Here is a 14681-nt window from a genome sequence, read left to right on the forward strand (position 1 = left end):
TTTTCTTTCTTATTTTAATTTATTTGCTTTCTTTTTTCCCCATGCATTTCCTTCTCTTGGTGTCTTGCATGCTTTTTTGTTGGTTTGTTTTATCTGTATTTCTACTTCTTTATTTCTTGTTTTTTCTCCTCTCCCACATCTGAACCTTGTGGTGTAATAATAAGAACAGCGCTGTTGGTGGTGGGCGGTGCGGTGAGAGTGGAGCTCTCTGCTGTCGAGCGACGCCCCGCAGTATTGCTGCTGCTGGTCTTTTTACTGAGAAGAGGAGGTGGCCTAGCTTTATCTGCTCCTCGTACATCGCACCATTTGATAGAACAACGCCAAAGCATCCACGAACTTAAACTAATCACACTGTCATTAAACCGATCAGCAGTATCAGAACAAAACCGAACTGATCCGAAGCGGGACGGAGTGATGGCGGACTCTGGCAGCAGCGCAGCAGTGGCCGGGCCCGGAGCCGCGGGCTCGATTGGTAGCGGCGCCGGGACCGGAGCAGCAGGAGTGCTCCCTGCGGGAGCCAGCGGAGCCGCAGGATCCAAATTAGGCCTGGAGTCCGTCAAAGGACAAAATTTTGACGTTGGTCCTCGCTACACTGACCTCCAGTACATCGGGGAGGGGGCCTACGGCATGGTCTGGTGAGAGATGAACGCGTTTCTCTTTTGTATATATTAACATTATCAACAGGAACAACTGCAGCTCTAATTCGCTACCTAGGTTAGCTTAGCTTCACTGCAGCCGAAGAAGCTTCTCTTATTCGAATTTTCCCTTCCACCTTAAATTCCAATCGTTTCAATAGTAAGTGCTGCACCATTTAAAGTGGAATGAAAAAAACGAAGCAGCAGCCAACTTCCTCGGCTATGCTGTGGACACGGAGTATAAAATGTTACAATAATTAAATGTGTAGTCTTATTAGTTGCAGTATCAGTACACGACGATTAATTTAATTTGGCTTTTTTTTTTGTCAGCTGATTGTCGAATTTTCTGTTCCACCTTAAATCGGTCAACGGGGACTTTGGAAGTGCCGCACCGTTTAAGGTGGAATTGAAAATTCGAATAAGAAGCCGGTTCAAGCCTCTCGTTTCGGAGTCTAACGCGTTAACTAAAGATATGTCGTGTGAATTAAGTTATCAGTGACAGTTTGTAATCAATTTCAATTAAATTAAAATCAGTTAAGCTTTTGCAGCTGCCAGCAACAAAATTGCAGCAGAATCGAATGGAGCCTTGTTAGCTGTGATTAATGTTGTGGCTCATCCTGCTAGCTGGAGAGCTTAACGTTTACCGTCTTTTTAATGGAAGCCGCACTCTAAAACATTGATAAACACGTGTCAGAAAATGGTACGTTTAATTCAAGGTTACTGTTTTAGTTTAATGTACCTCTACACAAGAAAGCTTTTGTAGCTCGTTTTATATCTGGAGCCAATGCCTGCATGCTAATCCTTTAGCTTTTAGCAGTTTGACATTTGATTATGTTGAACAGCAGTCTAGTAAAAGGCGTGGTTAGGATGCTGCTGATTTACTGACAGCAAAGGGGGAGAAAGCAGAGATTGTTTTTCATGTGTAAAACATCTCTAACACGGACTGCTATTAAAACAAATCACTTTAAACTGAGTCATTAACTAAGAGTTTGAGTTGATGCCAGTTAGCTTGGCGAGAGTTTAATGATAACAGTGAATAACTCTTAAAGACTCCCTCCTGTTAAATACAATTTAAAATATTTAACATGTCAGTGCCTTGGTTGTAATATACTAGAAGATGTATAATGAGTAAAAGAAGCAGTCAGCGCCACAGTTGAGCATTTTCGATTTGAAACTGCTTTTCTGAATATTTGGAAAACTGCAAATTCACACTGCCAGGATTACTTGCATTATAAACCCAAAGAAACAATTCAGTCAATGGGATGGGGAGGGCTACAGGCCACTTGTGGAGATGTGGGTGAAGATGGAAGCAAGGACTAATTGCATATTCATAGAGCTACTGGTATTGAAAGAAGGCAGAAGTGTAGAGTCACAACTACATAAACAATTGCTATGACTCCACAACAACAACCGACTAATTTTCTACCTCTTCTTTTTTTGGGGAGGCAAGCTAGGAACTCAGTACTTTTAACTGATGTGAAAGATTTGACACAAAAAATATTGATCAGAAAACTCTTATTTGCCTATTTTCTCCATATTGTTCTGCCAACAAATTACAAATTTTATTATTGAACAGTCCAGGATTTTGTTGTTAACTGATGACAGGGAATTTGATATTGTTATGACATTTATAGTGCAATGTCAGCCAATATTGCAAAGCTCATATCTACAGTAATTGCAAACATTCTGATATATTTACTTGCTTGTAGTTGGGATGATAATCACCCTGAAAATAAAACATTATTTTTAACCTTAGTTGATATCCCATTCATATTTGAACAGTTTACTGGAAATAAATAAACATTTTTTTCCATATCTAAGATGTATTCTGAGGTTGGGTTACAGCAGTGCACCAGTGGAAAGGGAAATATAATATTGTGATAACACCATGTTTTTTCTCTTCTTTAAAAACAAATTGAGTGGAGACACTTGGCTTGTTCCTCACTGATACAATATTTGTAAATGTGTCACAATAAGAAGGAAGTGATTTGTGACCTTACATTCGTGTTTCATTTGTATTTATTCTTTTTATTTCTGTTTCACAAATAATTTGAGGTGTTTGCATTGTATTCAAGGTGCTTATAATACCTTTTTCTAGTAAGTATTTAATGTATCAGCTATACTGTATCTATGGATATGATAATGAATTTGCCATTTCTGATTCAGCTAAAGGCTAATTTATACTCCCATTTATGTAGGTACAAGAATACATTGTTACCACCACTGCCCACATGTCTGTACATCTATTTATTTGGGCTGTCCAATGTACCATATTTTTGAGCTTTGGCTGGGATATTTGGTGAATATACAGGGAGTGGGGTGTTGTATATTGTTTTCATTAACAAAATCTTCTTCCGACCCCTGCTTTAATAACCCTCTCTCCAGGCTGCGCTGTGGCTCACAGTGTGGCTCCACTCGCAACCTATGCTCACTAATCTGCTAACTAAGTACACAATTTAACCAGTTTGAGCAGAGGTGCTCTAATCTCAGGCACAAAGCTGAAAAAATTAACTGTGGCTTCGCCTCACTTTGTTGTGTGTTGTTTCAGCATGATAGGTTGTTTTATATGACTTTATGCTTAACTTGTACAAGGATTTTGTTGATGAGCCTGAGTACGTGTGGAGTGGGGAGAGCAGTCTTTTTACTGCTGGAGAGCCTGAATGTGGTAGAGCATTGCCTTTATCGATAGCCAAATTTATCAAAAAAAAAAAAATTCTGAATCTTAAAATAGGCCAGCCCTATTGTTCAGAAAATCAGTGCCTGCTTTAAAATTAAGGCTGTACTGTGCCTCCTAGCATGGTCTCACTTGCTGAGTTATTCGCTAACTCGTGCATACACGGTGCCACTAAGGGCACAGTGTGTTCACGAATAAACCAGAGCTTCTTGAAAGTGTTCTAATTTGAGGTGTAAAGTTGAGAAAATGAACTGTAGCTTTGCCATGCTTCGTTGTAAGTAGGTTGTTAAAGCGTGTTTGGCTGTTTTAGGCTTTGTTCAATACTTTTGTGTTGACAAGGCTGAATACTTCTGGAGTGGAGGGTTACCTTTATTGCTATATATATATATATATATATATATATATATATATATATATATATATATATATATATATATATATATATATATATATATATCTCAATCAAAATGTATAAACCAAATTCCTACCCAATGAATGAATAGCCAAATTTTCAGGGCCAGCCCTACTATTTATGTTGGAGTGAATGTAAAACATCCAATCGGGGAGTTTAGCGTAAAGGTTCTGATGACAAAAACAAACATGGAGATGGTGGAGGAGGTGCTTATAATGTAATGGTACTACAAAATATGAAATGGGCAGCAACGTACAATGGCAGTGGTCTGTGACACCATTAAATACTCTTCCACATGTAGACTGAGAATTTTTTTCGCTTATTATGCCAGAGGTTGTGTTTCGCTTGAACTACCAGCAACATTATCCCCATGGTTTCCAGTGGTGCTGTTCTGTTCCATATGCATCTGTAAGCTTTTATGTAATGTACACAAATACGGACAAAATGAATAGAGTACGGAAAGGTGGCTTTGTCCATTTCCGTATCCATATTTGACATTGTGCATAAATGAGCCAATTGGGACAGTGTGGCATTTTCTGCCTTGAGTATGATCTACTACCTAACAATATCCATCCATAGAGCATATATCAATGCTTAACTATAAAACTATGAATTGTTTATGTTGAACAATAGCCTAATTAGCCAAGTGTAATTTGATTGAGAGCAGTATATGAAAATAAAAATTGATGTACTTCCTAGAATTATGAATTAACATGTTTTGAAATATCTTTATACTGTATTTTTGCTGTATTACCCACTCATACAAGGTAGTAATTTTTATGGTGGATTTTATGCTTTTTATGCCTGAGTAAGACTCAGTAGACTCATTTCTTTCCTCCCCTTTTAATAATGCCCTCAGTTCCGCATTTGACAATGTGAATAAGATCAGAGTGGCCATTAAGAAGATCAGCCCGTTTGAGCACCAGACCTACTGCCAACGCACCCTGAGGGAGATTAAGATCTTGCTGCGGTTCCGACATGAGAACATCATCGGCATCAATGACATTTTGAGAGCACGCCAGATTGAACATATGCGAGACGTGTATCCTTAACACAAGCAGCCGGCCACATCTGGAGAGCACTGCAATAAAGATGTTTCTAGCCCATATCATCATAAACAGTTTGACACGTGTGTAATTTTTAGCTAGATTAAATCAAACGTGTCCTAAAACCATATTTAAAACTGAAATTTTAAAATGTAATTTAAAAACTGCTTTGTTGATTGTTTCAAGGCTAGCCCTTTACGTTAAAACAGCAAGGTTGTCATCTTTACACAGTTGTCATATAACCACAAATTAGTGGTTCCTGAAGTTTGATTCTTTATTTTTACATTAGCAGTACAAGGCAAATCTAGCCAATAAGTACTATAAGCTAAAGAAGCAAAGTCTGCACATCAAAATGTCTTTGCTGCCAGCTGTGTTGAAATAAATTAGAAAATGTATTTATTTTGCCACATGAACCCTTTTTAAAATTAGAAAGGTTGTGTCCTTAACCTGTGCTGGGATTATCCCCAGCCAGCCTGTTGTGGGTTAGTTCCTTGACTCCCTGCAGCTACATTGTCCAGGACCTGATGGAGACAGACCTGTACAAGCTGCTGAAGACCCAGCAACTCAGCAATGACCACATCTGCTACTTCCTGTACCAGATCCTGCGTGGGCTGAAGTATATTCACTCTGCCAATGTCCTCCACAGAGACCTGAAACCCTCCAACCTGCTCATCAACACCACCTGTGACCTCAAGGTGGGTGCCATCCTATTTAAGAGTCTTTTAACTTAACACTTTCCAACATTTTTTTTGTAGTTAAGGTAAGGCTAAGATGCAAAGTGATGGTTAGAGTAATGGAAAGGTTGGGGTTAAACTTATTATTTTTATTATTTGCATGAACAGCAGGAACTGTTTATATTGCCCAGATCAGTAAGAGATGTTATCCAATTTTGTTCTGCTGTTCTCTTATGCATCACCACAACATGGCCTCTTGTGGTATTACACCATGGTCATTTTAAGGCCAGCATGATGGCATGTCAGAAAGGAAAGCTGGATTGGTATGTATATGGTTTTCTCTTTTTAGATCTGTGATTTTGGTTTGGCACGGATAGCTGACCCAGAGCATGACCACACTGGATTCCTCACAGAATATGTGGCCACTCGCTGGTATCGTGCACCTGAGATCATGCTCAATTCCAAGGTAAGGGAAATGGATGGACACAAGTTGTGCTTATGTAATACTACTCCTGATTCATCATTTAAACTATCTATGGTGTGAATAAAAGTAACTCTGGTCTGAGCGTGTGCATTCTGTGGCACTGAATCCAAATGTGGTTTTATACAAGCACCCTTACTTCCTTTTCCTCTGACAGGGCTACACAAAGTCCATTGATATCTGGTCAGTTGGTTGCATCCTGGCTGAGATGTTGTCTAACAGGCCCATTTTCCCAGGAAAGCATTATCTGGACCAACTCAATCATATACTAGGTGAACTTCTTCATACACTTCTTTATTCATTATTTTTTATTCATTAATATTGTTGTTATTTTTATTTATTATTATTATGCTGAAGTATGTATTAAATATCATAACTACCAAAACTCTTTTCAGTCTCTCTCAAACTTGGATGCGCGCACACGCAGACAGAGCTTCTGTTTCGTCTCCTGCCATGCTTGACGCTTAATTTCTCCAGGGTTGAGCCATGAGCTGCTCTCAAGTGTCAATAGTGTGTGTTAAAGGTTCTGTGCCTGATGCAAAAAAGCACTCACGCAAATTTTTACCCAGCAAATTAAGAGTTTCTAATTAAACATCATCAAAATTACACATGGAGAAAAAGTCAAAAGAACGGTTTCCTGTAACCAGGTGGCATGTCCAGGTTAGTTTTAATGTTAGATTTAGACATAAATGTATATCAGATTTTTTTTTTTTTATGTCAGAAGTTGTAAATGTGTGGTTAACATCTAGCATGAAAGTTTTTTAACCCATGTTGTACAGTAAGTTACTTAAATGATTTACTGTATTGGCATAATATAACAATGTAAGCTTGTGCTTGGTGACTGAGCAGCAATCAGTATAACAATTAACAGAATATTTTACCTAGATTATGATTAATGAAGGATTAATTAGTTGTTGTTTGTTGTCTCATAGTTCACAGACAAGGCCTGTACTGTTAACAGTTTACATTCAACACTGTTGCAGAGCTTTTCTTTGGTACGAGCTGCTTAGATTTTCCTCCGCATTGCTTCCATGTGGCAGATTGGATGGAGCAGAATTATGTCACTACAGTGCTGTAGTGTGGTTTTAAAGGGATAGTACAAAAACAGTGGGCGTGTATTTAAAAGAATTGACAAAATGAGGAAAAAAAAAAAGAAATAAAGCTGTGTGTCTGTGTTTCAATTTCTTTTAGATTAATTGCCTAGCTCTAATGTAAGTGATGTCTTATGTAATGATTGTATACCAGATGGTTTTTTGAAAGTTTAGAACAAATGTTGTTTAAAAAAAGAAAAAAAAAAACACAGCTTTATTACAAGAGAACTGTGCTGTAAATATTTTCAAATTTGTACAGTGTAAATAGCATGCTAAACACGTAGTTGAATATGAAAAACATCCTGTGACCACAGATGAAGTTAAACCTTACTGTCACTGAGGGACATGTGCCCAGTGTGGTACACTACAGTTTGGTTCTAGATATGACCCGAATACAGTTGAACTAGCACAGTCACTCAGTAAGATACAAAATATTTCTTATAAAGATTCTTCTGAGATTTCCCCTGTCTTTATCACCTTTCAATAATTTGTGTGTGTTACTGTAGGTATCCTGGGCTCCCCCTCTCAGGATGATCTTAATTGTATCATCAATATGAAGGCCAGGAACTACTTGCAGTCTTTGCCCCAGAAACCCAAAATTCCCTGGAACAAGCTCTTCCCCAAGGCGGACAGTAAAGGTGTGCACAGGCGTTATGTATTTTAAAGAGACATGAAGTAATTTTGTATGATTTTCACACACAATCCAAATGTACATTTGCTCTAAACACATATTCTGAAGAAGCTTATTTTGTCCACTACCCTTATGACAACATAGCATACAGTTTGCAAAATGGAGTCTCAAATTTTAACAAGTAAAACAGCTTAGATTAATATGACAACCGAATGTATGTAACTATGTAAATTACATATTGATTTTGCACAGTTTCAGCAAGGGTGCATATATTTACATGTAAATATGGTCTAATGTGGTTTGTTATTTTAAGGGGAATTTGACAATTTATTAAATTTTGGTTATCATCTGGTTAAATTGTTTACATTTCTGCATTTGTCTGTGCCTAGGATAATGTGGGAGTGTGAGCTGGGGGGTGGCTGTGAACAAATGGTGTGGAAAAGCATTGTGCAAATATTTTTGGCACTGTGGGGTTTTAAAGCATTTTATTTAGCATTATCACTGCTTTGTTTTTTGCCTGTGAATGTGTCATGTACCATGATTATACATTAACATTTATGCAGTACTCAGTGTATGTGAAGAAATCGTAATGTGTTGAAATAATTTAAGAAACCTGAATCTTTTTTTTTTTTTATTTTATTTTATTTATTTTTTTAGCTCTGGATTTGTTGGACCGCATGTTAACATTTAACCCTATCAAGCGTATTACTGTGGAAGAAGCACTGGCCCACCCTTACCTGGAGCAGTACTATGACCCCACTGATGAGGTATTCCTTACTCTTCATTCATCGAGGCACATGTGCAAACCTGTACCCTGTAGTCTAATACTAAGAGTCTAAGAGGTTCTTGATTTAAAAAAAAAAAAAAAAGAAAATTAGCTTTGTTGCTTTAAAACCCCAGAAATAAAATGTGTTCATTTTAAAACAAGCTTTAGTACACTAGACACTGCGGTTTTGAAAAATGTGTTAATACAAACTGTGTCTCTAGCCTGTGGCTGAGGAGCCTTTCACATTTAACATGGAGCTAGATGACCTTCCTAAAGAGAAGCTGAAGGAGCTCATCTTTGAGGAGACGGCACCATTCCAGGCTACCTACCAAGGCTCCTGAGGGAAGTGAGGTAGGCGCACAACAACGCACAAACCACACACGCTGGATGCATGTCCCAATCCAATGCCCATGTGAAACTGTTTTAAGTAACAGATAATATTGTGGAAAGTATTAATATATACACAGATATCTTAGACTTCTATGATTTATTTGCAACTTGTGGATTTTCTGTGAGTGTCACACTGGGCTTGTTCAGATTAAAGCTACAGAAAATTTAGAATTATATAAGGTATATACACTTGTGTTGTGGGCTAAATAAACACACAAGATATTTGTGTTTAAAGCCAATGAAATTCGGTCAAATGTCATATTCAAACGTTTCTGCACTTTGCTATAGTTGAAGCAGAAGTGTTTGGCTTACATGGACGTACCTGGCTATGATTTTTAACATCAGCAGGAATCCTGATTCCCATAATGCACCCCTAGCATAAATCTATCAGTGTTAATTTTGCTAAGGAAGACTATGACAAAATATATTCATTGGTCCAGTTACTAAAAAAATACCATTGTGAACATTGCATTTAAAATAGTAAAACATTTAAAAACACATTAAATTAGGCTAATATTTTTTTCATTTAAGTCACTAAAACTAGACTAAAATGTTTATAGTTTTTGTTGGCTAAAGTTGACTAGATATAACAATTAAATAATGAAAATGAGAGTATGAACCTTTATACATTTTAGTCAGGACTAAAAGTAAATCAAAATCAGCTGCCAAAATTTACATTGAAACCTGTTTTTAAAAACAACAGCCAGTGTAAACTTGTCTGGAAATGCTGAAACTGCATCTGGAAAAGCAGTGTTGTCCTTGCATCGGAAACAATATATCTGATTATTTGAATATATTTACTTTATCTCTCTCATGATGTTTGCCTTTTTCTTTTTTTTAATAGATCTCATGGAAATATGACCAAGCCACGTGACGGCTAAGAACAAGAAAACTCCAAACAAGCTACAAAAGATATACATACATATATGGTATCCAAAAAAAGAAGAAAAAAATATACATTCAAAACTTGAGCGTTTCTTTCACTTCTACATCTCTCTTGTTGGGTGGCTGTGCGCTGGTTTGAGTGTATAACTTGCTATGTTAAGGCCATCGAATGGGGCTGTTACCCACAATCTCACACCTTGCTGCGCACAGCCTGTACTCCTTCACCACTGCTCCCTAATCTCTCGCGTTCTCTCACATGCCCTCTCCCCTGCTCTCCATCCCTTTTAGATTTCTTCTCTTACAGTTCCATGTATTGCCCTAACACAGAGGAAGAGTAGAGAGGGAGAGACAGTGAGTGCTTGGTTATTATGGGCTCAAACTGGGTGCGTGTACATATACATTTTTTGTTTGTTTTTTTTTTTTTGGGCTTTATGTTGGAGTATTTTATGTCAGAGATCTGTTTATACACTGTAATTTGAACATTATAATCAGTTACGAAATGTGTTTTGTATGTTGGGAATTTATATATGTGTATCTGTTTAAAAATTTCTATTTTTTCTTTTTTATTTTAAAAACAAAATACATTGTAATGAGCTTGATTTATTTTTCATTTTTGGCTTTTGTGAAAGAGATCTTGCTGAGATTGTGATATGTATCTTTGCTAGCCAATGGGTTGATTACAGAAATGGAGGTCTGTCCAGTCCAAGTGAAGGGAAAGAGCAAGAGATATAGGATAGACTCCTGCTTTACCTACTGTAAAATATCTGATTTCCGCCGTTAGGATTTGAGACGCTTTCTTGCCAGTGCTTTTGGAAAATGAAGCCATTAATATCATCAGAACTCAGATGTCATATTCACATTTCTCATACTGCACCATCTTTTTATTTCTTTTATTTGTTTCCTACTTTCATATTCATTCCTTCCTCCAATTCTCTTCATGTCCTTGTTTTTTTTTCTTCCCCCCCTTTCCCCTTCTTTGTGTTCTTCGCCCACTCCATTTATGCTTCGTGTCAAATATTCATTCCCTACATATCCCGTAGTGTTATGGAGGTTTTCTTTATCTGTTATGTTGCTCTTAACAATGGTTGTCATTGGTTACTTTGTCAATGGCTACTGTTGCTATGGTCCCCCCAACACACATATGCACTTTTTTTTTAAAACTGCAGCCAATTTTTAGCAGTACTCTTTCAAATACTGTTCCCTTGATGGTTTCATGCAACATAATTGTCCTTTAATTCTTCGGCATCATTCCTTTTTCTCTTTCTCCTCACTCAGTTGAGGAAACATAGCCAAGCTGAATGCTTTCAGAGCCATAGCACACGGTCATTCCTCCCTCCTCCTTATGTGATGTCAGACTTTTTGAAAGGGCTTTTCCACAGGGCTTGCTGACCTCATGCCTCTCTTGCCTGTGATTGGTTGACCTTGTGTTTATTGTGCTCTGTGATTGGCTGATTTTGCATGTGCCATATCACAGGTGTAACTGCTATTTGCCCCTCTTTATAGAACAGTGTGCAGTGAAAAGCATAACGTCCTTAGCCATATAAGAGATGCTTTTGGCTTGTTGTGGAGGAGGAAAGCTTGCTCTGGGGGGAGGAATGGAGGTTTTGAAATAGCACAGGGTGTATTTGCTTTGGCTGGACTTGATTTCCACCTTAGAACAAGCCTGTTTGAATTTGCATGATTCAAATTTGTCTAATCAGTTGTGTATAAATAAAATACTGCATCAATTTACTTGATGCTTTTCAGTGTACTTCTTTTGCAAAGAATTGTTAAAATGTATAAGCATTGGGCAGATCTTTTGATATTTCAATTTTTTTTGCATAAATATCTATACAGATATCTATCCCCAGTTCTCATCTCTAACATTGATGTAATATATTTTGTTTAGTTATAACTGGCTAATAAATTTGAGTCATGTGAATTTAAGGCACATGGTTTCAGTAAATGAAATTTAAAATTAGTCACCCTTCTGCAGACTTCATGTGTGTGACGTTGCTCAAAATGTGCACCTGCACTTTGTGTCTCATGACCAAACGCTTTTTTTTTTTTTTTTTTTAAATCCTTCTTCTCCCCCCACCCCTTGTTTTTCCCCCTCCTCTCTCCACTTATTTTTAGTACAATTTCTTGTATAGAGTCACAGTTAGAGGGATGGAGATGTAAAGATTACAGAACTCATTCTTCTATTTCATTATTTTGGTCCTTTTTCAGTCCTCGTGTGTGGGGGTTATTTTTATTTTCTTTTTTTTTTATGTTTTTCCCCCCTTCTCTCTTCTCCCTCCCTCCTTGCACTACTCTATGCTACAGCACTATGCTTCCCTCTCTTTCTCTTTTCCCCCCCTCTTTTCTACATTTCTCTGCTATTGCGTTGTGGGACAGGAAGGCACAGATGGCAGGGCTGCATCTTGCTGGCGTCCGTGTCTGCATGTCTGTCTATCTGTGTGTCTTTCAGTCTCTAGCTGCTCTTCTCTGCTTGCCCTTGGGAGGGGGTGAAACCACAGCACCCACTGACCTGAGGGAAATCATTTACCAAGGAAAATTATCTTTCTGTTGAGTTGTATTGTTACTGGTGTAATGCTTATTTACAAATGGGACCATGGGGACTGTCTACAATCACACACACACACACACTATACATGATCACACACACAAACAGTATATGGTTTCAAAGGCCTACAGATGAGGCAGACTTTCATAATGTCCTTTTAATGGCTGTTCTTATAATTATTGCTGTTATATTGGTGAGTCTTTTTTTAAGAACTGAAAAGGGATTTCATTTTTTTTTCTTTTTTTAAGTATGTTTTTATTTCTTCTCATATTTCTCTTTGGGTGTGAAAATTAATTGGCCGTGTCGTCACTCTTTTGAAAATCTACTTTTTTTTTTCCTCCCCTTTCCCTTAAACTTAAGGACTTATTTTAAAAGATGATTTAAATATATGAGTAGATATGTTGAGATGAACCTTGGATGGTTATAGTCCTATGTACATGCTTATGGGTATTATGAATTAAACAATTAACAAAGAAACAGAATTATATACATATATTAAATAAAATTCCTGATACTATTTGTTGAGTATGAATTCATGTTTGGGTGTTTGAATTTGAATAATTTTAACCATTTTTTTAAACTGGTGTGAGTCTCCACCTGCTGTGTTCATTAGATCAGATTTAATTAATTCTCTATTATACAAATTAAGTGAAAAAGTGCTCTAAAGTTTTACTGCATACAACTGAGATGCTGGATAAATCTCAGTCTACAGTCTAATGACTGGTTGAATTTTTGGAATGGTGTATATATCTGTTAGTTTGTTTATTCAAGTTAGTAACATTCAATCAAAACTGCATTTTTAAAGGTATAGATGCATATTATATATAATGCAGAATATAATAAAACAGTCAAATTTCCCACAATGTGATATAAATTTTATGAAGGGCTCGAGTAGTTCCAACTTGGGTCAAATATGTTTACATCTCCAACTGTGATTTACTTATTTTAATGATCATTCTGGCAGGCCTCAGAGGGGTTCGTACACTGTGTGCTATTCTTAATCAAACTAATGGCAAGCCCCAACACTTTCTGGTACTTCAGTTGTTATGCACTGTGTATGAGAAGTGTATTACACAACAGAAATGCCCTCATAAGTCATGTTCAGACTGAGGTGACATGACAGAGTCGTATGTTTTAACACTTTAACATTTTCGGAACAATCTTTCAACTTAAACAGTGTTCCTATGCCTAAATCAGCATTTATTCTATTTGGCAGCATTATATTGCCACTTAGTGTTTAAAACACTCCAGTGTACATGGGTGGACCTAAACTGCTTTAACTAAAAGGGGGAGTATTTATAGCCTAAATGTTTATGTGATGTCATTAAACCAAGAAAGTCCTCGGGCCACAATCTAAACCCATGCCAGAACATGTCCTCTAGAAGCTGTTTTGCTTACTTTCTATATATGCATTGTATAAATTGGGGAATCAGAGGGAAGTTTTGAAGCACATATTTATTATATTGAAAACGTTGAGGATATTCAATGTTCCATTTTGTTGGGCCATTAACAGTCAGATGACTTGAGTTATAAAATATGGTAAATCCAAAGTAAAGAATTTAGTAATAAACATTAGCCAGGCATGTTTTCAGCCCTCTCCTAGCTTCGTTTATCCAGTTCAGCCACTCTGCATCTTCCAGGAGACATGTTCTGGCAAGGACTGAGAATGTGGTCTTTCACTGAAACAATAATCTAGCAGTGCCTTTTAGAAAAAATTTACTTAAGCAAGTAAAACTGAATGAAACCTGCATTCATACAAATTTATTAAAGTGTCTAATAATCTGTTGAGGACAACAAAGTGTGACTAGTCAGTGACTGTGTGCAATGGACAGAATTTACTTTTATTAACCAGTATAGGTATTACTTTGCAATGAAGGAGAGCCCATTTTGCACCAGGATATTTCGAATTAAAGCCCACAAACTAGCAAAAATATAGCTGTGATGCCGAATCAAGCCAGAAAAATTACAAATCCAAGCTAATATATTATCAATAAATGTGTTACCGTGTTATGGCTAAAGTTTCCTTAAAGAAAAAGAGCAATACTTAGGTAAAATACTTTGTGTTGGTAAATGCTAATTCTACTAGTAGCTGTACCAGAGCACACTAGCATGCTAGTAACTAGTTAGCATACCTAAAATTTCTTCAAGCAGCTACAAATTTACATTAAGTTTTATATTCACTTCTGAGCTTGGGTAAATTCATTCTATTGAAATTCACAGTTATTATTGCATGATAAATGTATATTTTAATTTCTATACCTTTCTCTCTCTCTCTCTCTCTCCCTCCCTCCCTCTGTTTGTGTTTAAATGACTTTTTTTTCCGTAACTGTTACAAGCTGGTGGTCTCTCAGCAGTTCTATACAAACCTAAACAATACAAAACCTCAGTAATCTGCTGATGGACAGGACTTGCTAAATGCTTCTGTGCCCTGTGTGATTTTGGGTGTGTGTA

General features: G+C 37.1%; 1 protein-coding gene across 1 annotated transcript; it reads left to right on the forward strand.

Moving 5' to 3' along the window:
* The first annotated feature begins 192 nt into the window (after nt 1-192).
* mapk3 (mitogen-activated protein kinase 3) lies at nt 193-12771 on the forward strand. The gene is made up of 9 exons (XM_066641537.1): nt 193-635; nt 4581-4763; nt 5273-5462; nt 5791-5907; nt 6080-6194; nt 7520-7651; nt 8302-8411; nt 8632-8761; nt 9645-12771. The coding sequence occupies exons 1-8, from the start codon at nt 415-417 to the stop codon at nt 8749-8751; spliced, it is 1188 nt and encodes a 395-aa protein (XP_066497634.1). The 5' UTR covers nt 193-414; the 3' UTR covers nt 8752-8761; nt 9645-12771.
* Nucleotides 12772-14681: the final 1910 nt, after the last annotated feature.

This window comes from Hoplias malabaricus, chromosome 13, assembly GCF_029633855.1.
Source record: "Hoplias malabaricus isolate fHopMal1 chromosome 13, fHopMal1.hap1, whole genome shotgun sequence".
Taxonomy (NCBI): Eukaryota; Metazoa; Chordata; class Actinopteri; order Characiformes; family Erythrinidae; genus Hoplias; species Hoplias malabaricus.